Source organism: Pectinophora gossypiella, chromosome 9 (assembly GCF_024362695.1).
Source record: "Pectinophora gossypiella chromosome 9, ilPecGoss1.1, whole genome shotgun sequence".
Taxonomy (NCBI): Eukaryota; Metazoa; Arthropoda; class Insecta; order Lepidoptera; family Gelechiidae; genus Pectinophora; species Pectinophora gossypiella.
The window spans coordinates 10,938,693-10,964,429 of NC_065412.1; the positions used below are offsets into that span (position 1 = coordinate 10,938,693).

Sequence of the window (25,737 nt, forward strand, 5' to 3'; positions counted from 1 at the left end):
TCGGCTACGCATCGCAGAGCGCAAGCAAGTGATATGATAACTACAGTTATAATTTTACCTATAAAACTTATGCCTACTGGCCGATGTGCATAGCAACACGGCAGTGGTGATGGTTGCGCTCACTGCTAAGCCGGACCCTCCCGCCTTCACCTCAGCCGCCGCGTACTCAGAACCGATATACAGGGAGGCACAGATAATGTTAACTAGATATGTACCTACTTATTTTAAATTATGTGGATATTTTAATTTTATTATTAATTATTTATTATTATTTAACCTGAAAAAACTATATTTTTATTTATTCTAGTAATATTGTTTACATTTTATAGCAATTATGTAATTTATTTATTTATCTTTTTGTATTTTGTTGGTATAATATGTATTATTTATATAAGTTATTATTTTGATACTCTAGTTGTTTTAACAGTTCATTTTTTAATGTATTAGATAAGTTGTTTTTGTTTATTTTTAATTTAGCATGATTAGGTAGTTTATTTATTAGGTCTGGTAAGATATATTCGGATGTTCTTCTGCCATAATAATTGTTATAACGGGGCTTAGTTAGTATTTTATTTGTGACTTGTCTTGTTATCTTAGTATGTGTTGTTGGATGCTGTATTTCTGTTCTAAAGTACTGTTCGGTAAGCATATTCAATTTAAATTTGTCATGAACTGGTAAAATTTTATTGTACATAAAGATCTCATTATAGCTTTTTAATTGATTTTTGATGTTATGTGGTGTAATTAATTTTAGGATTCTTACCTGTAGCCTATATATTTGGTCAAGGTAAGATTTAAAAGTCCGTCCGTAGCTGCTGAGGCCATATGATATGATGCTTTCAGCCAAAGCTTTGTACATAGTCAGCATTAGTGTGTAGGGTATTCTATTTTTGATTATGTAGAATTTTGCCAGTATTGCCCGTAACTTACTACATACCTTATTAATGTGATTACTCCAATTAAATCTATTATCGATTACAAGGCCAAGATATGTCTGTTCAGGTACTTGTTGTAATGTTCTACATTGACATAATGTTTTATTAGAGGAACTGAGGTGTAGGCAATCATGGCTGTGAACTTTGATTTCCACTTTGCCTACGGTTTTATTGTAGCTTGAGTGTATGTGCATTAATTTAGTCTTCTCAGCATTAAGAACCAGACCGGCGTCATGAGACCATTGACAAACCCTATCAAAGTCTTCTTGTAATTTATGCATTGCAACATTGAGATTTGAATCAGCTGATACCATACATGTATCGTCTGCATATTGGTAAACTCCGCAGCTATGTACAATATTATTTATGTCATTGACATATGCCAGATAGTGCAACGGTCCTAGCACCGAGCCCTGGGCTGTACCCTCTGTGACATTGACGGCATCGCTGATCGAGTCACCTATCTTAACCTTATAAGATCTGTTTGCAAGATAACTTTTGCACCACTCCAATAGTTGGCCTCTAACTCCACTGTCCTCTAATTTATCTAGAAGTGTATCGTGTCTCAATGTATCGAACGCTTTACTGTAATCTATAAATATAAGTAATATGTGTCTTTTGTTATTAAGGTGGTTATTAATTTCATCAGAGAAGCGAGATAATAACAACGTGGTACTCTTTTTGGGTTGGAATCCGTATTGCTTCGCTGACAGGATTTCGTGTGATCTGTAATATTGGTGTATTTGATTACAAAAATACTTTTCTACGATTTTATCTATGGCTGGAAGCATGGTTATTGGGCGATATTTAGAGTAATCTTTGTGATCACCTGCTTTAAAGATAGGTCTAACCATTCCCACTTTTAGATCATTTGGATATTGTCCAGTCATCAAGCTTGTATTTATCAAGTCCGTTATAGCGGTTGTTATTTTATCTGCTATCATTTTTATGTCTCTGGGTCGAATACCATCTATCCCTGGAGCTTTATTGCAATTCATTGACTGAATGATTTTTTGCACTTGATGATGCGTAGCCCTTTTACAAAGCATAGATTTGTCTGCTGGCTTTCTATACAACGATTCATCTAACAGTTTGCTGTCGCAGTTGGGAATAATATTTTTAACATTATTTTGAAATTCAGTCGCAAAGTTATCGGCTATATGTTTCTCATTGCCACAATTTTGAAAGGCCTTCAAAATAACGCTATCGATGGAATTCGCAATTTTACCCGAGATTTTATTTAACAGTTTCCATAGTTTCTTTGGATCGGATTTACAATTATTAATTTCATTTTTATAATACTCATTTCTATTTTTATTTACTAATTTATAAGTTTTATTTCTTTTCTTCTTATATTCTGATTTTAATACCATATTATTCAAGTCTTTTTTCCATTTTAAAAACAACTTATCTCTATTTTTGCAAGATTTTATTACCTCTTTATTGACCCAAGGTTCCACACTACGCTTAGAGCACCCGACTGTACATGAATATTCTGCTTTTTTATAACAATCTGTAATATTAGTTTTGATAAAATTATATATAAGGTTAGGACATTTCATATTATTTGTTACGCTCCAATCTATTTTATTAAGTTCATGTTGCAATTTTGTATTATTTATTCGTTTCACTATCTGTGGAGCAACCTGTATATGCGGCATACCAAGGAACGCGACTGCAGTCATTCTGTGATCGGCCAGTATGGTACATAGTGCGGCTGAGCGAACGTCTTGTATGCGTGATCGGACAAATATGTGGTCAATGCATGATTTAGTTATTTTATTATGTTTATTTATCTCAATTCTTGTGTAGTCAGTGATACCGCATACAAGACCCCGCCCGTACATCATGTCCATATATGATTTCTTTGCAGAAGTATCGATTTTTAAATTTATATTGACATCACCCATGACTAACAGTTCAGTGCTTTGGAATGTTGAGATTATGCGGTCAATTTCGGTAATAAACGAGTGTTTATTTTTATGTGGTGGTCTATACACTGCGCACAAAGTTAGAGCGTATTTCGGAAGTGTTGTAATTCTACCTGCGATACATTCGAAGTGAACAGTATTAGTTTTTATGGAATGAAATTTGTGTTTATTTAGAATATATATAATAATTCCGCCGCCCTTTTGTGTTTTTCTGAGCTTTGTATGCATTGTATACCCTTCCAAGCTGTATAGTTGGCTTAACATCTCAGTTATATTGGCTTCAGTCAACACAATTACATCAATTTGCTTTTTAGATTCACTTATTAATAGTTCTAGTTTGCAAAAATTCTTGATCGTAGACCTTATATTGACATGAATAATTAACAAATCGTGATGAGAGCTACAACTACCTACGCATTTATCAAAGTGATTTATATCAATACAATCATACAATTCAATTACATTGTCCTGTAAACTGTCCATAATTTTAAAAGAAAGAGTTAAATATATGTATCAAAGTCGAGTACGTACACTTAACCAAGAAGAGAAGAAATATCACTTTCGCTCCTGATATTTATTACTTTTTCGTTGTCGGTTTTTCTTGCTAAGACTCTTCCATCTTTACACCACACGTACTTAAAGATGCCCTTCAGGTCATTCTTAGCCTTTCCCAAAAGATATCTGTTAAATGGGGTGAGTGCTTCACGTACGTATACTCGTTCAGACCCGGCAGACTGATTAGTGCTAGGCAGTAGATCCAGTAGCTGAATAGTTGAGTAGCGACTATTAGCTATCCAACGAGACTATTAAATATGCACTTCAATAAAATGTGAATGTTTTTTAGAACGCCGCAGTTTGACTAAGTATTTCTGTTGCAATTTGATAGGCATTATGTTCTTATTTACTACTACTTTGAGTATAACTTAGGTAAGTATATTTACGTAATCTAATGTAATAAAAATGTACCTGAGAGTAGACTACTGCAAGGACCACGTAGAGGATTATTCCACGCATGTTCTTAGACTCACCGACAATATACATCTGAAGAAATTAACTTACCTACTTATATAAGTATCTACTACATAATAGTTATAGATAAGTATTTTTATCTGAAGTTGACATTAAGAGTGATAATCTTCTATTTGTATTTGGTTAAAGTTATAACTATACCTTCAATAATATAAAACAGAAACCTGTAATTTTATTGTTAATTCATATTTTTGTACATACTTACTTAAAGATTAGATAGGTACTTAAGTAGCTACCTTTTATATTTACCTACACTAGGTAAAAATATTTACAAAGCAATTGTGTTTGAAATGTTTTAATTTATCAATTATAGTAAAACCAATTGAACAGTGTTAGTTTTGTCTGAGAGGATTAAAATACTTAGTACCTATACTTAAAGGTAGTTACTTTAATTTTAGCTTGATTATTTTTAATACTTGATTATGCACTCTAGAAAGCTGGAGTGTCTGAGAGTGTAAGTAGTATTCGTCAGTCAGGGTTATGTAGGTAAGAAATACGTAGGATTACATACACAGAGTAGAAGTTACCTTAAGATCTCAAGCGTACGTTTATAAACACTCTTTCCGGCTCTTTTCTTTTATGAGTACATATAGGTACCCACCTATTCAATAATGTTAATAAATAAAAAAATATATATCTTGTAACAAGAAAAATGTCAGTATAATGTTTCAATACACTTTATTGAACAAACGAGGTCAGAATATAATGAAACAAAATTCTTAATTAAAATAAACCAGTGATAATCTCATCGATAGGAACGAGGTTGGAGCCAGAACCGGTAGCACTGTTGAAAGCAGAAGCTAAATTAGAAGCAGCATTGGACCCGGTAGATGCTGCATTTGAAGCTAAAGACGCCAAATTTGACCCGGCCGTGGAGGCAGCATTAGATGCCGTGTTTGCTGCATTTGATGCTAAAGACGCCAAATTTGACCCGGCCGTGGAGGCAGCATTAGATGCCGTGTTAGCTGCATTTGATGCTAAAGACGCCAAATTTGACCCGGCCGTGGAGGCAGCATTAGATGCGGTGTTAGCTGCATTTGATGCTAAAGACGCCAAATTTGACCCGGCCGTAGAGGCAGTATTAGATGCGGTGTTAGCTGCATTTGATGCTAAAGACGCCAAATTTGACCCGGCCGTGGAGGCAGCATTAGATGCCGTGTTAGCTGCATTTGATGCTAAAGACGCCAAATTTGACCCGACTGTGGATGCAGCATTAAATGCAGTGTTAGCTGCATTTGATGCTAAAGACGCCAAATTTGACCCGCCCGTGGAACCACCATTAGACGCGGTATTAGCTGCATTTGATGCCAAAGACGCCAAATTTGACCCGGCCGTGGAGGCAGCATTCGACAGAGAAGACCCTGCATTTTGCACTGCAGAGCCTAAATTCGACACAGCACCAGAAATGGCAGAGCCAGCAGAAGAGGCAAGTTCACCAGCTGATGATGTACCGCTGAAGGTGTTGATGATTGAAGTAGTCGAGCAGCTGCCAATTTCCATTAGGATCTTAGCTGTGCCTACGCCGGCGTTCACGAGGCTCGATCCAGCGCACATTTCTAATTGTGCTGGTAAAGTTGTCATGAACAGGTTGAGACGGCCGATCTGTTGACAAAAAATAAATTTAGTTTACAACTATGATAGATAGATAGAGATATTCTTAGGGTATATTTTCACGATCTGACAATGCCTAATAGAGTTAACCAATATTTTTTCTTCTCTTGGTAAGTATTTTACTCAAGAGTAAATCACCCCTTTACTTGAAATGAGTAACTCTTGAAAAGAATAGCCCTCAATAAAAATAAAATTTTACTAACTGCTAGTCCGCTCTGCATTAAGAAAGAAGCTGCTTTCATTTCTGTCCTCACGGCAACAGTTCCAAGGCACGCGCCGGCAGCCAGAATATTTGAACTATGGTGTTCTGTGCAGTTCCTCATTTCTCCCACAGCCGCACTAGCGATGTCTTGGCCAGTTTCACACAACGCGCTCAGTTTGTTGATCATTTCACCAACGTCCTCGATACGAGCATTTATGCATCGAAGAGCTTCCGTTTGGGCATTATTAAGTATGGCATCGACATCGCTACGGTGACCCTGCGAAGACAAGATATTTTAAAGGTATTATCAATGTAATAGACACTATTTAATATTTTAACTTTTGTGGGGATCATTTTAAAGCGCTACGCTACTCCTCCTAGAGTGTTTACTTGTTTAGGTACTTACATTAATGCATTCCCCAACAGCAGATCCTGAATTGACAAACTTGTCTTGGATTTTCTTAATGGATTCCGAGATTTTTTCGCGGATTTTATTTATGTCTGCTATGAGTTTCTCTCGGATTTTATTGGCTTGTTCCAGGAGACCATTTCTGAATTGTACCACGGCCTGTTTCGCTTGGTCAGCGGCTTTGTTCAAGTCAGCTATCAGTTTTTCAATAAGCTTCCTGTAACCAAGCATTACACCGATAAGATAGAATATAGGTACCTATTGTAATGAGTAATAAACGCAGGGTACCTAGTTTATATAAATAGTTTTAGGCGCCCAATGTGAAATACTGTGAAACACTGCAGGAAGAGGTTTAAACTCGAAAACTGAATCAGTAGTTCTGAAGTATTGTGGGTGTTTATAAGTATCACACGAAACGACACGTTACATTACGACACGTTAGTATTTAGGCGGATACCTAACGTATCAAGTATGTAACGTGTCGTGGTACCCGTTGTCTAAACTAAACTAGGTACGCTCCTAGTTTACCTAGGTTACCACGTGCACCTTATATCCTAAATAGTTAGGCGCCCAGTGTAGAACACTAAAGGAAGTGGTTTAATAATAGGTAAGTGGCTGGTTCAAGCTCGAAAACAGAACTACTGACAGTTCCCGATGACATAAACAAGATAAAGTAAGTAAGAAAATAAATACTGTGTATTTCCGAAGATCTCGAAGCTGATATCACGTCGGTGGCGGACCATGGAGTGATCTTCTATGGCCAATGGACTGGCCAAAGCTCCACACACCTGTAAATAAATTGTATTCAATCAAACTTTATTGCACAGAATTTAATTTTAACAAGCAGAAATAATGGTTACTGTACAATTAAATATTTATTTTTACATTGTTTTAAATTTACGCGAAAGACTCACGCGCGGGAGTCTCATCTTCTTCGCGAGTCGATGGCGATCGATACTAAATTTTTGCTGACCAATAATTGGCCACGCTTACGGCTTTGTCAGTGGCTTCGTAAAGGTCTCATATCCCTCTGCTTTAAACGCGGTCAGAACCCCTTATTATGTGTTTTAATTATTTATTTTTATTTAAAAATCAAAGCACTTTTTAAAAAAGGTCAAGTATAATAAGTAGTGGCGTATGAAGTCCGAAAAATCCACCTTTGTACTCGTAATACCTACTTACCCAAGTTATTGAATATCTAGTTGAAATTGTCATTAAGTATTTGACCGTATAAAACAGGGATGAATGAAAATAGAGTTACCGTCTGTTTCTTCCTTGCCGTGTAACAGATTATAATTAATTTGTATAATACTCATACTGAAGTGAAATATTGTGCAAAATAGGAGGGGTATTTTTTTAAACCGGCGTTGTTTTCAAATAATTAAATATAATTTAGCACTTACCACAACCAAAGTTATAAACAGCACAGAAAAATACTTCATGTTTAATTCTTTCTTCAACTACGAAGCCCGAAAACTGGTAGTCCACCCAAATTTCCATGATTTTATAGGGTTTTCTCCAAACGCAATGGTGTAGTATTTAATAGAAGTAAACATTTTTATCTTATCGCTTTAAGATTTTTGCCTGGCTATAAGTATATTGACTTTTTACGGTGAGCAGAGGAAAAATTAGATTAAGATTTGTAATAAACATACTATAGATACTCGTGATTTTATTCACTGTTACTTTTCAGCTGTTAATCTTCCTAAAAGTAAGTAAACAAATAATAATCTGTTTTATGGGGGAAAAAAAATCTAGAATTAGATTATTAACACACACATAACTTATTTATTAAGCTCAGATTCCTAGAATATTGCTGTCCATTCCTAGGTTACTTAGCTATCTAACATTAGTGTCAAACCAGATTCTAAGGAAACATATTTATTCCCTGCATGTGTCACCCTTAGGCCTGTGTCTTAGAATTATGTACCGGGTACCCCATTTGTCCGGCCAAGCAGTTAATGCCATCTGAGTCAAACCTCAGCTAAGACTGCCCTCAAGACCATGCTCAAGTCCCTGTTTTTATATGAGAACTGCCACATTGATACGATCTTGAGAGCAGTCTCGAAGCTGAGGTTAGCTTATTAATACCGCCCTAAGTCTTTCGCACTACTATCATTAGGTACCTATTCTACTAAGTTTAGAAAGAAAAGTACTTACACTTAACTCTTTTAGATTCTGGCACTTACCTATTTGCAAGAACTTGCATTTTCGATATGCTTACGCTATTGTCAAAAAATGTTTTTTATTTTTTTATTAAGATATAATATAAAAAAAGAAAGAAGGCATACTTATGTCTGAGGTAGGGTAAAATAGTTATAAGTTTTACAAAATGAACAGAGGTTCCCAAACTAGGCAGAGTCTGTATCTTGGAAAACCGTGGACAATGGGATACAAGTCTTGTAAGACTGATGCAAAATATTTTCTTTGCTAGCCGTACCCCATAGTAGCAATGCCCTTAATATCTCATTTAATGTAATAAACCTATTGTTTATCCCGTTGCTGATATTTTGAACTGATTTCACAAAGATGCAATAGTTGATAACTGATAAGTGTTCTGTAAACGTAATTATCTTTTTTGTAAACAAAATCAAAGTATAAAAATGCTAAAACTAGGTGTTTATTTGCATAGACTTGCCCAATTGTTTCAAGAATCCTTGACATAGATTTGAAATCAAATACACGTAAGTACCTACTCGTATGCAATTTTGTTATCGGTTATCTAGTCTAGTAAGTAGTTGGACTTACAAAACGAAACTCTACGAGAATCTGTTGCTTATTTGCAATTGTATTATGGTAATTTGCAGAGATACTCAACTGATAATGGAAAATCTTATTTACTAATCAAATTCCGAATTATCAATTATATGCTAGAACTAGAAGAGATAAGTAAGTACTTAGAATTGCAATGGATTTTTTTCATAGAACTAAAATAATTTTGATTTTAAGGTCGTAAGGTCCAGATTTCTTTTACAATTCAAAATCCCGTTGTTTATTAATTGTGTTTGGAAATTAAAAGCCTTTTGCCGATAATAAATAAGAGTTTTCTAAAATAAAGAATTTGAATTGACTAAGGGAAAACAGAGGACGCGTTCCGATGTTTTATTATCCCGGGCGCATGTTGACTAATGCATTGTGTCTACTCGTATGATGGACCATTATAATGGGCGAAGAACTGATCACTTGTTATCGTACGGTTCGTCATACACACCTAGCGGTCTCTATGGTCCAATGGTTGAGAGTTTGGGCTCACGTTCCGAAGGTTATGATGGTCACAACTTTGCACAAATATCACTTTATGGTCCCTAGTTGTGTTAGGACATAATGCCGGTTGGTTGTTCAAAAGTAAGATGATTCGAGCTTCGGAAGGCAAGTTAAGCCTTTGGTCTCGGTTACAATAAATACAACTTGATGCAGGTAATTATGAGTCATGTCAGGGGTCTACGGCAGATCAATAGTAACCCTGACACCAGGGTTGCTGATGATGGTAATTCACCTCAAAACGCTCACGATAGAAGAAGATACACACATATCCATGTTGACACTACATACATATAAGACACGGCTGCAAGTTTTCTTCTGAATCCTAATTATCTACATCCTGTTTATTTGTGGCTCAACCATCCCTCTAGGGATAACAGATGACTTTAAGTATGTTTTTAGAAAGTATGCATTATAAAATATCCACTTATCAAGCAAAAAATGAGTTACGGGCCACTTGTAAATTAATACAGTATGCCTTATTGCTCTGTGGATTGATATTCTGTGACTTGGTGTAGGTGTGATTGCCTACCACTTTATAAATAGCAATACATTATTGCGATCATGTAGGTATTTTTTTTAAACAGGCACCCCAAAAAAAAAGCTTTTTTCGACTCGGGTATATACACGGAATAGATGAAATAGGTTGGAAGGGCCATTTGAGCACAAATCGCACGCCATACAAGTATGAGCAAAGAGTATTTCAACTTTGCATTCTACTCGCCCGCAAACTGTACGACGCACGGAACTCCGCAAAATTATATTAAAAGGTCTTATGCATTATAAGTTGCAGGGCAAAAACTAATATCGAATATTATACAAGGAGATCCCTCCTTATCACAGAAAAGCTAAAAACTTTAGTATGATCAGCTATTTATCAAAAACATTTGTAGGAAAAGTTATGATAAAATTGTAGTCTATCACATAAAATACACATTAAGGTAAAGTGGCTATGAAATTTGAGAAGCAGTATAGCTATCGTTGTTATCTGTTTGCAGGAGTAATAGTAAAAGAGAGTGGGGTCAAAGTCCAACCGGCGACAGCGGTTGTCATACAAAATGCGCGTTAGGGCCTTTCCAACCTCTTTCTTTTATTCCGTGGGTATAGGTATATCTTATGCTTCTACGCTGTTCTGGGAGCAAATAAAAAACATAGAACACGTTCAGCTGCTTGTCTTCCCGGGCATGTCGTAAGAACCTACAGAGGGATTGTGTCCTCTAACATGATGGACTAATGTTATGGGCGATAGGCTGATCCCTTATCACCATACGGTTCATCATATCCAGCTTACGACATCGTATCAACAGTGGCTGCAAGTTGTCTTTGATTACTTGTGGCTCTGCCCACCCCATTAGGGATAACGGGCGTGAGTTTATGTATGTATGTATGTAGGTATATCTAACAAGACAATTAAAAGATGAAATATATATATTATGTACATATATTATATCTATACATATAGATAGACGTTTTTATTATTTGGATTTTAAATATACAAAGTACATACTAAAACCACCTGACAGATAAAAAATAAACCAGGGATGAACGTGGGTTTAAGTATTTGACAGCCAAGCAAAATTGAATCTAATTATCATACAATTCGACTGAACTTTTCTTGGCTCTCAAATACTTACCCACCACGTTAATCCCTGGGTTTATTTTTTATTTTTAAGGTGGAAAGCGTTTGAACTATTTGTAGATTCGCGTTCGCATTATGCGCCTGACTTTAATAATTTATGTATGTTATTATTACTGTTACCGTTTTAACATGTTACACGTAACAATTATTTAGTATGTCAAGGAGGTCGTATAAGCTCGCTGTGTGAGCTTAGTAACATAATATTTTCTAAATTGTCCACTTGAACTATGCCTGCAAATGTGCCTATGTAGAACAAGGCTAAAACATACTTAATTCAACCATACATCACTTCACATTATTCTATGACACGTTCAATACGTTCATTCCTATATCATTTTTAAGGATCAACACCTACTGTTTTTTTATTACTGAAATGCAAATATAACTTTGTAGATTATCATCATTATCATTATGGTTTTTAAAACTAAGTCACGATTTAAATAATGCGTTTAAATACGCAGAAATCATAGTAATCGCTCGCATGTGTCTACACTCAGCGGGATCCCCTGTCTGGGAGACATAAGAGTGATGCAGAGAATTAGATCTGAATTTGTTCTACTGAATTATCCTGAAAACAGAATTTGTTCCGTTAAAAAAACGGAAATACAAAGTTTTCTAACGGACCTCCAGCCAGCGGGATATTTCCCAAAGTTAAGTCTGATGAAGTATAAATTGGTATTAACTTTTAGATCTGTATTTATTCTGTTCAACAAAACAAAAAAAATACTTCTGACGTCCTTACTTCAGCTACAATCAAGCTGCAATGAAACCTCCAGTCAGCGGACTTTTTCTCTCACAGCTTCAATTTGTACCTGATACATAGTTTTTTTTTTACTTCTTAATTCTATACTTTTTAATTTAAGCACTAGATGTACGAATAGGTAATTTAAGTGAAATTATAGTCGTAAATAGGTTATTTTTTATTATTTTAGGGTAAAAGTTACAAAAGAAAGTCATTGAGAGAAAAAGTCCACTGACTGGAGGTTTCATTGCAGCTTGATTGTAGCTGAAGTAAGGATGTCAGAAGTATTTTTTTTGTTTTGTTGAACAGAATAAATACAGATCTAAAAGTTAATACCAATTTATACTTCATCAGACTTAACTTTGGGAAATATCCCGCTGGCTGGAGGTCGGTTAGAAAACTTTGTATTTCCTTTTTTTTAACGGAACAAATTCTGTTTTCAGCATAATTCAGTAGAACAAATCCAGATCTAATTCTCTGCATCACTCTTATGTCTCCCAGACAGGGGATCCCGCTGAGTGTAGACACATATCGCTCGCTACCAATTAATATAAATTGGTATAGTTTAAAAAATAATGTGCTATAAAATGCATTGCTAAGGTTCGTGTCTCATCCATTATTTCTTTTTTTTACGGTTAGTAAAAGCCGAAAACACACCTCTACACCCATTGATGTATAAAATGTTACTATTCTACACCTGCCTATGTATTTTCTTATCTTTATAAATTAAAACTCGAAATAAAATAAAAGAGTCCGATCACGAAAGAAGACGCCACGGCGATAGATTTTGGATAGTTTCCTAGGTCAAAGATAAATTATGAAATCCTGATTAAGTACTAAATAAAGACAGATCTAAAGGTGACAAAAAACGTTTTCTTTTTTCCATTTAAATTATTTATGAATTTTATTAAAGAAAAATGTAAGTGATTGTAAGTGCGACATTTTGACACGTTTGCTATGACGCCACAAGTTGCTGTTTCATACAAATTCCATTGTGATTTCGAGGTTTGACGTTTAGTAAAAAGTAACTGATTTGACTACCTAGTTGGAAACTACCCTATTATGACTTATCAAATACGTAGGGGAAGTAAGTTCAAGACGGATTCCCCGCCCCGTAAAAAGTAACTGATTTGACTAGTTGGAAAGCACCCTACTGGTGCGGGGCGAATCGTTACTGTTCTATACGCAGTATTATTCTTTATATGTTGATTAATACGAAAAGATAATCACATCGCATTATTGGTTTCAGAAGTGGGTTAATTAAGACGACGTGCGTGACACCAGCCAATATACCAGAGAAAGTAGGTTGATACTAGTATTGTCAAAGATGTCTCAATGTTCTCTACGATGTTCAAGTGCACGAAATGTAACGTAAAACGCGATAATTTTGTCTTTACACACACTTGGTTTAGCTGGCAATAACCGTAAAGTTACTCAAAGTGTGATGACATGTCAGGCCAAGGGACTCGGTATTTACTACATAAGAACCGTGGATATCTTTTTTGGTTTTCCCCGAAGGGTAAGGCAAAGGGAACTATGCCCATACAGCCATGTCTTACGTATTTTTTTTCTTGATGATTAATGAAATGATGAAAGGTGATGATGATGAAACCTAAGCCCCCACCCTCGGAGTAGACTCCTACTCCGAACCCCAAACGAATTAACTCAAAAGTCCGCATAAACTTTCGAGTTATGAAGCGGCTTCCTGGCACGAAGCGAAAATAGGCAGATACACTTTGTTTATTGAATACTCGGATATAATAACACTCGCGAATGTCTTCCGACTAAATTAATGCGATCATTAACCACAAAACACCACTTCGTATTAATTATTTAGATTATTCAATGAAGAAAGCAACTGTCCCGTTCCCGTTTCCCGCCAAAAAGCCGAACCATGGATACTAATTATATTTCCCATTGAGCCAGGCAGAGACAACGGAATTCCATACATAAACGCCCGAAACCCTTACTACATAAGATAGCATTACGCCTGTATCCCGTAAGTTTAGGGGCAGGACCAAAATAATTGTGTAATATACACCTGTGCACCCGGATTAGTCAGGGTTTTTTTTGACTTATTGTGCAAATTGAAAAATGAAAAAAAAAATGATTTAATAAAGATTTCACGTTTGCATTTCATAAGCCATTTGAGGATTTTGTTAAACAATATTTTTTAATTGCAAAATAAATTTATTATTTTAAATAAAAGTAGGTACTTATAAATCGTAACTGACGTGAGCTAGACGTGAGCCATAATACAGGAATCCTTCCAAAACATCTTGCAGCTATTTTCTTTAGATATTGATTCATCAAAATTTGTATAGTTTATGTTATACTTTGATTTGCATATTTGTATCTTATTTATATGTTTAATTTATATTTTATGCGGGATTACAAAGTTTAAATTATTAAGTAAGTAAGTACAAGACTATAGTGGACGAGGATGAGGACTTGAGGAGTATAAACGAGTAAAATGTGTGTATTCAGTAGTTACAAACGTGGGAATATTTCCCATTGATAAATTATTATTTCTTATTATGTACATAGGTGTCAGAAACTGAAAATATTATGAAAAGAATGTTATACAAGATTTTATACCTATTATGATGGCAGAAATGTACAAAACTAACTTTCATAATTTTCCCGAAGAAAGTCTCTCGAGTTTAGTTATCACTTAGTTCAGTTTGAGTACTTAGCCATATATTTGAGAGAGTGCGATGAATAATTTCACATCTTTTCACAGTTGGCATGGCGAAAATGTGTATTGTCTTTAAATCTGTGTAATACACGGAATACGTTATAATACTTAGCTTAAAATGACTAATGACCGTTATAAAACTTTTTATTAGTTAGTAGGCAAAATATAGATGTAGGTAAGGTACCTATTTAATTAGACAAAAAAGCGAACCCCGTGAAAAATCTATTAAAACGGAATTAAAAATTTCGCTAGACGCAAATTATTAATCTGCATATTCTACATTCTGTATTATATATCAAATCAAATATAATTAAGCACAGACAGAATTCAACTTGAACATACAGACACAACACGTAGATACAGTAAGTACAACAGGGGGGGTAAAAAGACCACATCAGAGCAATTCATCTTAAAAAGCACTATTGCTATTTGACAGTTGTTTGCATTGCGCACTTACTTTTACAGTGAAACCTGGTTAAGTGAGACATCAAGGGACCTGCAATGTCGTTTCACTTATAGAGGTATTCCACTTACCCAGTGTCTCAGATATACAGGTATAAATAAATATCTGTCTCATTTACAGAGGGTTCCATTAATAGAGGTGAGAATACAGGTTATTTCAGTTATACAGGTGCGATCATTAAAAAAAATAACGTGTTATGTATTTTCCAAATAAATATCAGTATGATAGTAAAGGGAAACTAAAAATGAAGGTAATTGAAGCTCAAAATTTGTACTTACGTACTTGGAATTACGTGTGGAATTTGTGGGTAGAATAAGAATGAGTAAACAAACAATGTTATCTCAGTTACAGAGGTTTATGCATATAAAATTTACTCACTGTCTCAGTTATAGAGGTAACTATGATGATAAATCGAAAGAACGAATCCCAGATATAGAGGCTTACCTCGTCCCACTAACAGAGGTAATTCAGTGCCAAAGTGTTGGGACCTCAGCATGAGTTCCAGTTATGGAGGTTTCTCACTTATCCAGGTCCCACTTAACCAAGTTTTTCTGTAGGTATATGCGCCAATGTCAAATTGCAATGTTGCTTTTTTAGATGAATTGCTTCGATGTGGCCTTTTTAACCCCCCTGATCCATAGATCCATTGTTTGAGAATAAGTAGCTACTTATATCAAAATATCAAACCTGCATTATTTGAGAAATGTAATGTTTTGTTGTAGGTTTTAGGATTAGGATGTGCAGGCGAATACGTCGGTGGTCTTAATGTAATTTTAAAAGGAAATGCCTAAGGCGGCTCTTGGAACGGTCCTAACAAAAACATGCATTCCACTACATTTACAAAAAGAAATACTCCTGCTTGAGACACAATATTTGGTTAAAAGGTCGAAATTAAATTCTTCTGCTTATGCTGTCGATTGTCGACTAGGAGCCTCGTGGCCAAGTTTATACAGTACATTTTGGCTTAACCCTTTACCGACTATTATCGTAAGAAATAAAATGTTTATTTATGGGGTTACACTTTAACTCGACTTAGGCTATGGCTATGTCTAAGGGTGGTATTAATAAACTAATCTCAGCTGAGACTGCCCTCAAGATCATGCTCAAGTCTCTGTTTTTATATGAGAACTGTCACACTGACATGATCTTGAGGTCAGTCTCAAAGCTGAGATTAGTTTATTAATACCACCCTAAGATGCCCAGTTTAATTAATGTCAATGAAATGTGTTGGTCTGGAAGAATATACATCTACCTACAAAATGTGCTCTTAACCCTTAAGAACGCGTGTGCATCAGAGTGTTAAGATAAAAACTAAAATGTAGATGACGTGTTGAAGGTTGTGAAGAGATAACATTAAGTCGTCCAGACCCTTTACAAGGCACTCCCCTTCATCAGAGGTTAAGAAACATAAACCAAGGCACAAAACGATAAAAAAACCGTAAGCAATAAACATTGCCTTAAGCCCTTTAGTCTCAGAATTGGGCAGACGTCGATCAAACTTAACGATTATGACAAGACACGAATCGCCATGGTGCTCTGAAGATGTAAAGAACAAAGAAGTGGTAAGAAAAGAAATTTTACTTCAAATGATCAAAAATGTTCCGATGTTTTACTTCTTCATTCCGATATACCTAATAATTAGGTAAAGTTATTTTGGATAGTTAAGGGACATGAGACTTTATCAATGATGATTTATGTTACTAACTGGGTATTCTTTTTTAATTTAATGAAAAACGCTCTTTATTATCTAAGTAAAAATATGCTATATTCTGCTTAATTAGATCTAATTGCGTATCCTTCATGACCATCGCTATCCCGCCACCTACCACCAACTAGTATTGGAACAACGTGGCGTATGATTTGTTGATCCAATCTCCTCATATAATCGATCTACATCTATTCTCGCTCCATTCATAAACTGGATCCAAATACTATCCCGATTTTCAGTTCTTGTCAACACCGATTTTGGAACAGGGCAGTTGAAGTGTTTCTTTGTCACTACAGCAGGATTAGTTCGTTTTTCGTGAATCCTTTCGCACACAAAACATTCAAACTGTTTTACAACATTTTCAAGCTTACTTTGATATGGTCTAACTGTTATTTCATTGATTAGTTTCTGATTTCCTATAACTCCTAAAGTTTTGTGTACGAGATATTCTTCGTATGCCGTGTCGTTTTCTAGAAGGTAGTGTAGGTGTTGGCTGAGCAGCTCCGGTGTGGCAAAATCCTCTATCAATATGGCTGATTTGTTGTTAGGAAACCAGTCCCTGATGAGAGGGGAGCCGTAGTAGATAGGCACTGCGCCAACTTCTATTGTTCGCCAGAACTTCTCTGTTACGTAGTCGTTGCAGATTCCATTTTCTATTGCTATCACAAACTTGTATTTCCCCATAAAAGTCAGAAGCTCTTGACCGTACAAATGATACCTATACGAATACGAGTCTTTTTTTGATATAGGGTTTACATACATGGGATGTAAAGGTAGCTCTTTATTGTGAAGACAATGACCGTAAGCGTCAACCTTAATATATTTCATTAGTTCTTCTACATACAAATCTCTTTCAGTAGCAGTGAAGCAATTGGATTGTATGTACAACACAGGAGCTAGTTCGTCGATATTAACATTCTTTGTTTGTGTGTCAACGAAGTATAGCGTTGATGTTATGGAATCTAAATCCCTTAACGTCATCAATGGTAAAGGCACGTCGCTGTATCTACTGAAGGTGGCTGAATAATTAAACAGATTCAGGGCTTTTTCATAGAAGAACATCATTCTGTTGATAGGCGATTCGTCATGCAGCAGTCCCCAAATTATATTCGGATCTCTTGGAAGTGGAAATCTATTGATATCGGCAGCGTAGAACAAGTATGCTTCGGGGTGCTCTGGTTGACTTTGTATTCTTACTACATTACACTCTACAGGACTTGATAAATTGCATTTTATTCTTCGATTGAGAGATATCCACCAGATGTTTGGAGTGTACCAAACTATAGCAGGAACAAGCTTGACAGTTTTATTTGCTTTGACTTCGATAGCTACATCGACTAAATTATTATTAAAAGGATTCATTAACCAAAATGTGCAGCAGAAAATCACTCCGACTATAAATATAACAGCTATTATATCTCTTATGTGGAAGGTTAAAGAAAATGTATTTTTTCCCTTTGTAAATTTTGGAGAAGTCATGACGATAACTTGATGTTTTCTTATCCAAATGCTGTATCTATGACCTGTAGAGTTTGTATTTGAATCCTGGAACTAAGACAATTTTAGTTTTTGTGTTTCTGATGTCAATTCAATAGTACGAGTAGTATAAAACTTGTCTTAGGTAATATTTTTGGCTAACTAAAGTGCAGCAGTCACATTTGACAAACATGATTTTCTAACTATGGCCATAAACAGTTTTTACTTTATACGATAGGCACTCTTTGTTGAAGTTTTATCATAGATCAACACGGGCTCTTTATTATGTACAATAAACCAACTGATTACTTTAAAAAAGTTTTAGGCCTTAATTTTCCATACATAAACAGATATACATAAACATGTTTACTATAGTAATACATGAGATAGGTATTATTAATAGCTACCTAGCCGGTTTATATGCAATATTGACAACACAAATAATTGGTTTCGTTCTACAATCACGATGAAAGCGCCCCCTTTTTGTAGTCACAATCATTTATTTATTGCTGAAGTAATTATTTCTGAAACTGGAATACGAAAATCTTTTAAACATGCGAGATGTTTTATGATAATAATTTGTTAAGTTAACAACGCATCGGATCTACGTAGTACAGCTTGAACCGTGACGCGAATCAGAAATGTTTGAGTAATTTTCTTTTCTGACGTATTGCTTAAGAAAATACTTAGTAGAAAACTGTTTGGTTTCTTTGTACAGTAAACTAACCTACACACATGTGGGAATGAAAGCTTATTATGAACGTGATGTGTGTGAGGTGAAGTTTATGAACATGTCCTGAGGGGGAGTGGGAGGGGAGAGAGGAAGGGGAAGGAAGATGGCGACTTTGTTGTTTGTGCTCTGTATAATATTGAGAAATAAGTGAAAATATAAGAAACCAAGTATTGCGGTTATTTCAATTTTACCTCCACCACCCTACACACATATACTTATATAAACTATCGCCACAGACCAGAGAAGGTCGATTTCTCTAATATGGTGGTGGTTTGGTGAAGGTATAGCGTCAGATTCTTCCCCTGCTGCTACTAGATTCTTCCTCTAACAAGGATAGAACAACATGGGCCTTAAGTAATTTACCAACTCTGGCATGAAAGGTTATTGAGCCAACAGAGAAAAGGGAAGTAGACAATTTGGGACAGTGGTCCTTTTGGGAAGTAGACCTTTTGGACCGAAAGGATTAAGTATGTTACGATTTGGTAAAATGAGCGGCATTAAGATTTATTTCAAACAATAGGTTAGTTTCCAACTTGTCAAATCAGTTACTTTTTACTAAACATCAAAACACGTAATTACTATGGAATTTGTATGCAAAAAAGCAACCTGTGACGTCATAGAAAAACATGATAAAATTATTATATTCGCACTTATTATTATAAATTTTCCTTTATTAAAATTCATTAATAAATTAAACAGAAAAAGAAAACGTTTTTAATCACCTTGAGATTTGTCTTTATTTAGTAAAGACAATCAGAATTTCATAATTTATTTTAACCTAAGAAAGTACCCTATTTACAAGTTTTTCTGAGCTGCTCGTAGGTACCTATTTACACCACAACATGAATACTTCAAATGTCTCTAAGCATGTCTTATGTAGACAGCCATACATCCAGGGCAGGGTTTAACGACCGACAGTATCGGAGAAAAGCGATTTAATTGAATCGCCATAAACGGACGCGCCGCACCTGCGCGATTGGAAGCGTGTGCGCACATTTCCAATAGGAGGTAATACGAGGATTCATACTCGAACGGAAATTGCAAATGGGTTGGACATTGTGTTTCGACGATTTTAATTTTATCATAACTACTTTATACAAAATCCGATAAATATTAATATATTATATATTACTAAGGATAGTACGGATTGTTGTTCAAAATGAATAAGACTAAACATCCGTATCTAGATATTTAAGCGCAGCTTCTTCTTTAAGATCTGTTAAGTTGTTCAAGAAGCTGGTAAGTTGGTAAGTAACTTGTTCAACTGGTAATCTACTAGAAGTTGTTGTAGTGCTGTTTTTTTCTGCTGAATATGTTCACCATATCCACGTGGACGTGTCTACTCCAATATGAGGGATTTATAGGCAACATACCATACACATCCCAGACACTTCATATTATCACATTCTCACTGTACTAAGAACTAAATTGAGATTCAGAGGGGGTGAGGTAAATCTAGCTAGGCGACCGTTACGAATTGGTGCGGGGCAGACACTGCAGACAGTTATCGTTCTTAAGTATTATTCTTTATTCTGTGACGATGGACTAATAGTCAGCAACGTTCGTTATATTCTTAAGACTTCTATATCAAGTGTGGCTGCAATCAGCTGAAATTTGTTTTAATCAAATACTTGTGGCTTTGTCTATTTCAATCAATAGTGATTATGGGCGCAAGTTGATGCTACTCACAGCTGAAAATATAGTCCCTTCTTCCAAAACAATAATTTAAAATTACACGTTCATTAGTCACAATCACAATATATAAACAAGTAGGTAAGTTTGGTCTCCAATGACAATCGCAAGTTGTAAAGATAGTGGATTTATGACCATTACAAATACTCAAGTTATTATACAAGTGAATAACTTCGCTATTATTGCGTTGGACTCGGGAATTCCTTGTGTAGAATAGTTATTGACAGGGAAAACACATTTGGAATGGGTAATGGATCAAAATGTAGCTGTTTATGATACGATATTCTCAACCTTAGCACCTCCTCCTAACGCTTTCTCAACTTCTATCACTTTTGATCATTTGACTCATAAACAAATTACTTATTATACGAGATGCCCTTGAGAAATGCAGTAAATATTATCTAAGTATCTATACTTTCTGAATATCCACAAAATTACGTGCAGTAATTCTCTAATAATAAATAATGCGTTCAACCAGCAGACAACATGATCCTAGACTTTCTTTTACAAGTTTATTCGTTCTCGGTACTTCATTGGAGTAGAAAATTGGCTCGATTGATGTGATTCAACTCCAAGTAATCAGGTCAGAAGTAAGTCCTTTCACCAGTGTAACGAATGGCTGTACCATTACCGCATTTACCATCATTACCTATATCTGTGATTACTTGGCAATCATAACTATCCCAGTATTACGGCGTAATTTTTACAATTTGCTGTTACCTGCTGTGTAACTGGTTGATACGTAAGAAGTAGAAATATGAAATATGTGATATATTTCTTTAAATGATATACTTCTTATGCCGTTTGTGAAATTGTTAATAAATTCATAAATAGTTGCCCATAAAATTTTTAAACGAATCATAGACTACAAAGGAGGAGTGTAGTTATACGACTAATGCTCTTAACGCTAGAAGTTTGTGTCTTATAATAAAAATGTTTAATTTCGTAATTATATTTACTTATTACAATTTCTATTAAAAGTTCTTAACTAATCCTCAGTGGAGCAACAATAATAATTTTAAAAAACGCTTCATGGTTTATCTATTGACGCGTTAGCGAGTCCACTCGTCCTATTCCATCAATCTATGAAGTTGAGTATGTCAAGTAGTCAAAGTTTAGTAAGTATTTGTATATCAAGCGTAGATAAGCCACCAACTAGTATTAGAGCTACGTGGTGTTTGATCGGGATCTTGAATTTCTTCATATATTCTGTCCAATCTTCTTATACCGTCTTCATTAAATCTAAGCCATACTTTATTATTTGGATTTACAGATAATGTTAAAGCTGACGTAGGTGCAGGGCAATCGTAATGATTCTTAGTCACTATATTTACAGAATTGCTCTTTTTGTCAAGAATTTTTTCACATACAAAACATTCGAGCTTCTTCGCTACGTTTCCTAGATTAGTTTGAAAAGGTCGTTCCGTAATTTCATTGATTAGATTCTGGTTTGTGACAAGTCCTAAAGTTTTATGCTCTAGGTACGCTTCATATGCCATGTCATCTATTAACAGGTGTTGTAGGTGACGACTGAGCAGCTCCGGCGTAGGGAAATCTTCAAGCAGTATAGCTGATTTGTTGTTTGGCAGCCAATCCCTTATCAACGGTGACCCGTAGTAGATAGGTACTGAGCCAATTTCTATCGCACGCCAAATCTTCTCCGTGACATAGTCGTTGCAAACCCCATTTTCTATAGTCATTATAAACTTATATCGTGCCATGAAACTAAGCAATTCTTCACCAAATTGATGGTCTCTGTACGTTTTAAGACTTATATAGCGCCTGTGAAGGGGCAATATATTATTATTAATACAGTAGCCGTAAGAATCTACATTGATGTACTCCATTAGCTTCTCTACGTATGAATCTCTCTCAGTAGTAGAGAAACAGTTTGACTGCATGTACATAACGGGAGCAATATCGGTCAGAAAGATGTTCTTCATCGTTGTGTTTACAAAATATTGAGTAGATGTTAGAGAATCCAATCCTCTTAACGCCATGAGAGGCATTGGTATATCACTATATCTGCTGAATGTGGCGGAAAAATTGAACAAGTTCAAGGACTTCTCATACAAAAACATCAATCTGTTGATGGGTGATTCATCATGTAGTAAGGCCCAAATCTTTTTAGGGTTTCTAGGTAGCGGGAATTTGTCTATATCAGCAGCGTAAAACAAGTATGCGTCTGGATCGTTTGGTTGGCTTTGTTTGCGAAATACATCACATTCGAAGCTTTTAGATCTATTGAAACATTGAATTCTCCTTGTCAGAGGTATCCACCATACGTTAGGAGTGTACCAGACTATAGCGGGAGTTCTTTGAGGTTTTTTGATTGAAATATTTTTGGTTGAGCAAATTGCACTATTGTAATATAGAGGCGAATCAGGATTCACTAATCCAAACATTATTAATGAAATTAACATTGCTACAGCTATGAAAGACGCGAAATGTTTTTCAATTATATGATAGTCTCTAAATAAAGCTTTCCATTTTGTTGTTTCTTTTATTACTCCAGTATCTTTAATAGGACATTCTTCTATCTGGGCTGGTTGTCCAATATTGTGGACTAGTTTCTTCGGTTTGGTCATTTTAGTAAGATAAATCGTACGACGAAATTATCTTTGGGAACAATACTCTCTGAACGGCCTCAACAAATGGCACACAAAGGGCCTCAATCTTTGGCCTCAATGTAATCAAAATTTTGACACACTTAGTTGTCATCTGTAAAACCATGAACCTTTTTTTTCATTTTGCCCATTTGAGAGTCAGGCTAAGACCATGCTGCCTAAAAACCATAAAACGTTGTTGATACAATTCATCTACAGAATAGGCAAAACATATAAGCCATACAGCCTGATTTTTTATATTGTTTTTCAGTAAGACTTTTTTACTTTAATTCAAATAATAGATTTATTTATACTTCCAGAATGTTCCAAAAACACTGAACAGAAGCCATATATCTTTAAGATCAACGAACATTTAATGTACTTATCTGTAGGGGCAAGAATTTTCATATAACAATTTATGATGATAATGATAAATCTATTAAAAATAACCATGTATACATTTTTATCCATTTAATTTTATTATCAAGTATATCACAACTACGTAAACCTAAAGTAAATTTAGTATTTAACCTAGTGTGGTTTAAGGTCAGTGTTTAATCAACTTAAGTAGTAATGCTATTTACCATCTGGTAACATCATGGTGAAACACAAACATATTGTATTTGTATGCTACTGTCTTGCATCTTAGCTTTACCACCAACTCCAACTCGTTTCTGATTCGCGCGTTTCATTTGCATCCCTAATCTCTTCATATATTTGATTTATCTTCGCCGGGACGTCTTTTTTATACTTCAACCACAATTCGTTAACAGGATTTACAGACAATGTTAATGCTGAAGTGGGTAGCATACAGTCATAATGTTTCTTAGTCATAATTTTGATAGCATTATTATTTTTTTCGTGAATTCTTTCACACATATAACATTCAAATTTATTAACAACTGCTTTAAAGTTATTTTGGTAAGGCCTATCTGTTATTTCGCCGATAAGTTTCATGTTTGTAATTAAACCTAAAGTTTTATGTTCTAGATATTCCTCATACGCAGTGTCATTCTTAAGAAGGTATTGTAGGTGTCGGCTAAGTAGTTCTGGTGTTGGAAAGTCCTCAAGCAATATGGCTGACTTATTGTTCGGTAGCCAGTCTCTAATTAGCGGAGACCCGTAGTAAATCGGTACTGATCCAATTTCTATTGCGCGCCAAATCTTTTCCGTCACATAGTCGTTACAGATCCCATTTTCTATAGTCATTATAAACTTGTATCGTGACATAAATTGAAGCAAATCATCACCAAATAAATGTAATGTGTACGACTTTTTGCTTGTATACACTGGATATAAAGGTAAGTCTTTATTGTGTAAGCAAGTACCAAAGGAATCTACTGCAATATATTCCATTAGTTGCTGCACGTATGAATCTCTATCGGTCGCAGAAAAGCAATTTGACTGCATATACATTACAGGAGCAATTTCAGAAAGAAGTTTATTTTTCATTGATGTTTCTACATAGTATTCTGTGGATGTTATAGTGTCCAATCCTCTTAAAGCCATCAACGGAAAAGGCACGTCGCTATATCTGCTGTATGTAGACGAATAGTTGAACAAATTCAGGGCTTTTTCATACAAAAACATCAATCTGCACTTTGGCGAATCATTATTTAGTAGAGCCCATAGGGTTTTGGAATGTCTTGGCAAGGGGAATTCATCCATTTCAGCTCCATAGAATAAATACGCTTCAGGATTATTAGGTTGTGTTTGTCTCCGAAACACTTCACACTCAAAGGAATAAGAGCCTCTGAAACACTTAATTTTTCTGTTGAAAGGGATCCACCAAATATTTTTAGTATACCAAACCATAGCAGGGATTATTGTTATAGATTTCTTTAATGTATTATTTTTGGTCAGATTTTCAGCATGAATCGAATCGAGTATCCAAATTGTAAATACCAGTAAAAAGGTCCCACATAGAAACGCTGTGCCAATTATTTGTAGTTTGTAGTTTCTAAATATTATAGTTTTCAAGTTTTTTTGCTTACTAATTTCCATATTGTCTTCACGTGGCAAGCACATATCAAGTTTCTATTAAGTAAGTCATTGATAACTCTGTAACAAAATGTAAAGTGATTTACTTTCTAAGTAGGCACATACTTTTGATTACTTGTTATTTTTGGCTAGGTACAACTAATGAAAAATTCTAGGACTCATTTTTATATTCATCTTTATCTTCGAGATTTAGTGTTGACAATAGTGAGCAAGGAGGCATTATAGTGCAATATTATTATTTAGCATAGATTTAGATCAATAAAAGACCATTGGCAGTAACGCAAACGCCAAACGCTGTAATATCAGTGTAAGTACTTATGTACTAATGCAGCTAACTGTTGATTAAGAAATCGTATTTAATCTGCAGCTGTACCAATTTGCACAAGCTTTGTATCAAGAAACAAAGTTCTCTTTAACCCTAACTGTCTAAAGATGATATCAATTATTATTTTTATTTGTTTTGTATCTTTATTTATGTCGCATTGCTGACTTTCTCTTTGGAACCATAAACTTAGAATTTTGTCGTACTTACTATAAAGGCTAATTGAAAGAGAATGTGAGAAGGTGTTGTTCCACATTAAACAGCATCGTTATTTAACTG

The 25,737-nt window shown here is 35.1% G+C and overlaps 3 protein-coding genes across 6 annotated transcripts in view; all 3 read right to left on the reverse strand.

Annotated features, from left to right (window-relative positions):
* Positions 1-4,562: 4,562 nt before the first annotated feature.
* Positions 4,563-25,737, reverse strand: part of LOC126369646 (probable GH family 25 lysozyme 3) — a 222,776-nt gene continuing 201,601 nt past the window's right edge. For 2 of the 4 annotated variants that reach the window (XM_050014188.1, XM_050014187.1), the window contains 4 exons: positions 6,811-6,905; positions 6,115-6,334; positions 5,710-5,985; positions 4,563-5,497 (listed from right to left, as the gene is read on the reverse strand). In XM_050014188.1, coding sequence (XP_049870145.1) covers positions 4,619-5,497; positions 5,710-5,985; positions 6,115-6,334; positions 6,811-6,860 — 1,425 coding nt within the window. In that variant the 5' untranslated portion in view covers positions 6,861-6,905 and the 3' untranslated portion in view covers positions 4,563-4,618. Of the gene's footprint in view, positions 5,498-5,709; positions 5,986-6,114; positions 6,335-6,810; positions 6,906-7,520; positions 7,605-20,526; positions 20,611-25,737 lie in introns of those variants that run through there. The other 2 variants (XM_050014186.1, XM_050014185.1) reach the window with 2 other exon arrangements.
* Positions 16,743-17,990, reverse strand: LOC126369808 (alpha-(1,3)-fucosyltransferase 10-like). The gene has a single exon (XM_050014372.1). It carries the CDS (start codon positions 17,988-17,990, stop codon positions 16,743-16,745), a length of 1,248 nt encoding a protein of 415 aa, XP_049870329.1.
* LOC126369809 (alpha-(1,3)-fucosyltransferase 10-like) lies at positions 21,663-23,117 on the reverse strand. Its single transcript, XM_050014373.1, has one exon. The coding sequence runs from the start codon at positions 23,115-23,117 to the stop codon at positions 21,663-21,665; it is 1,455 nt and encodes a 484-aa protein (XP_049870330.1).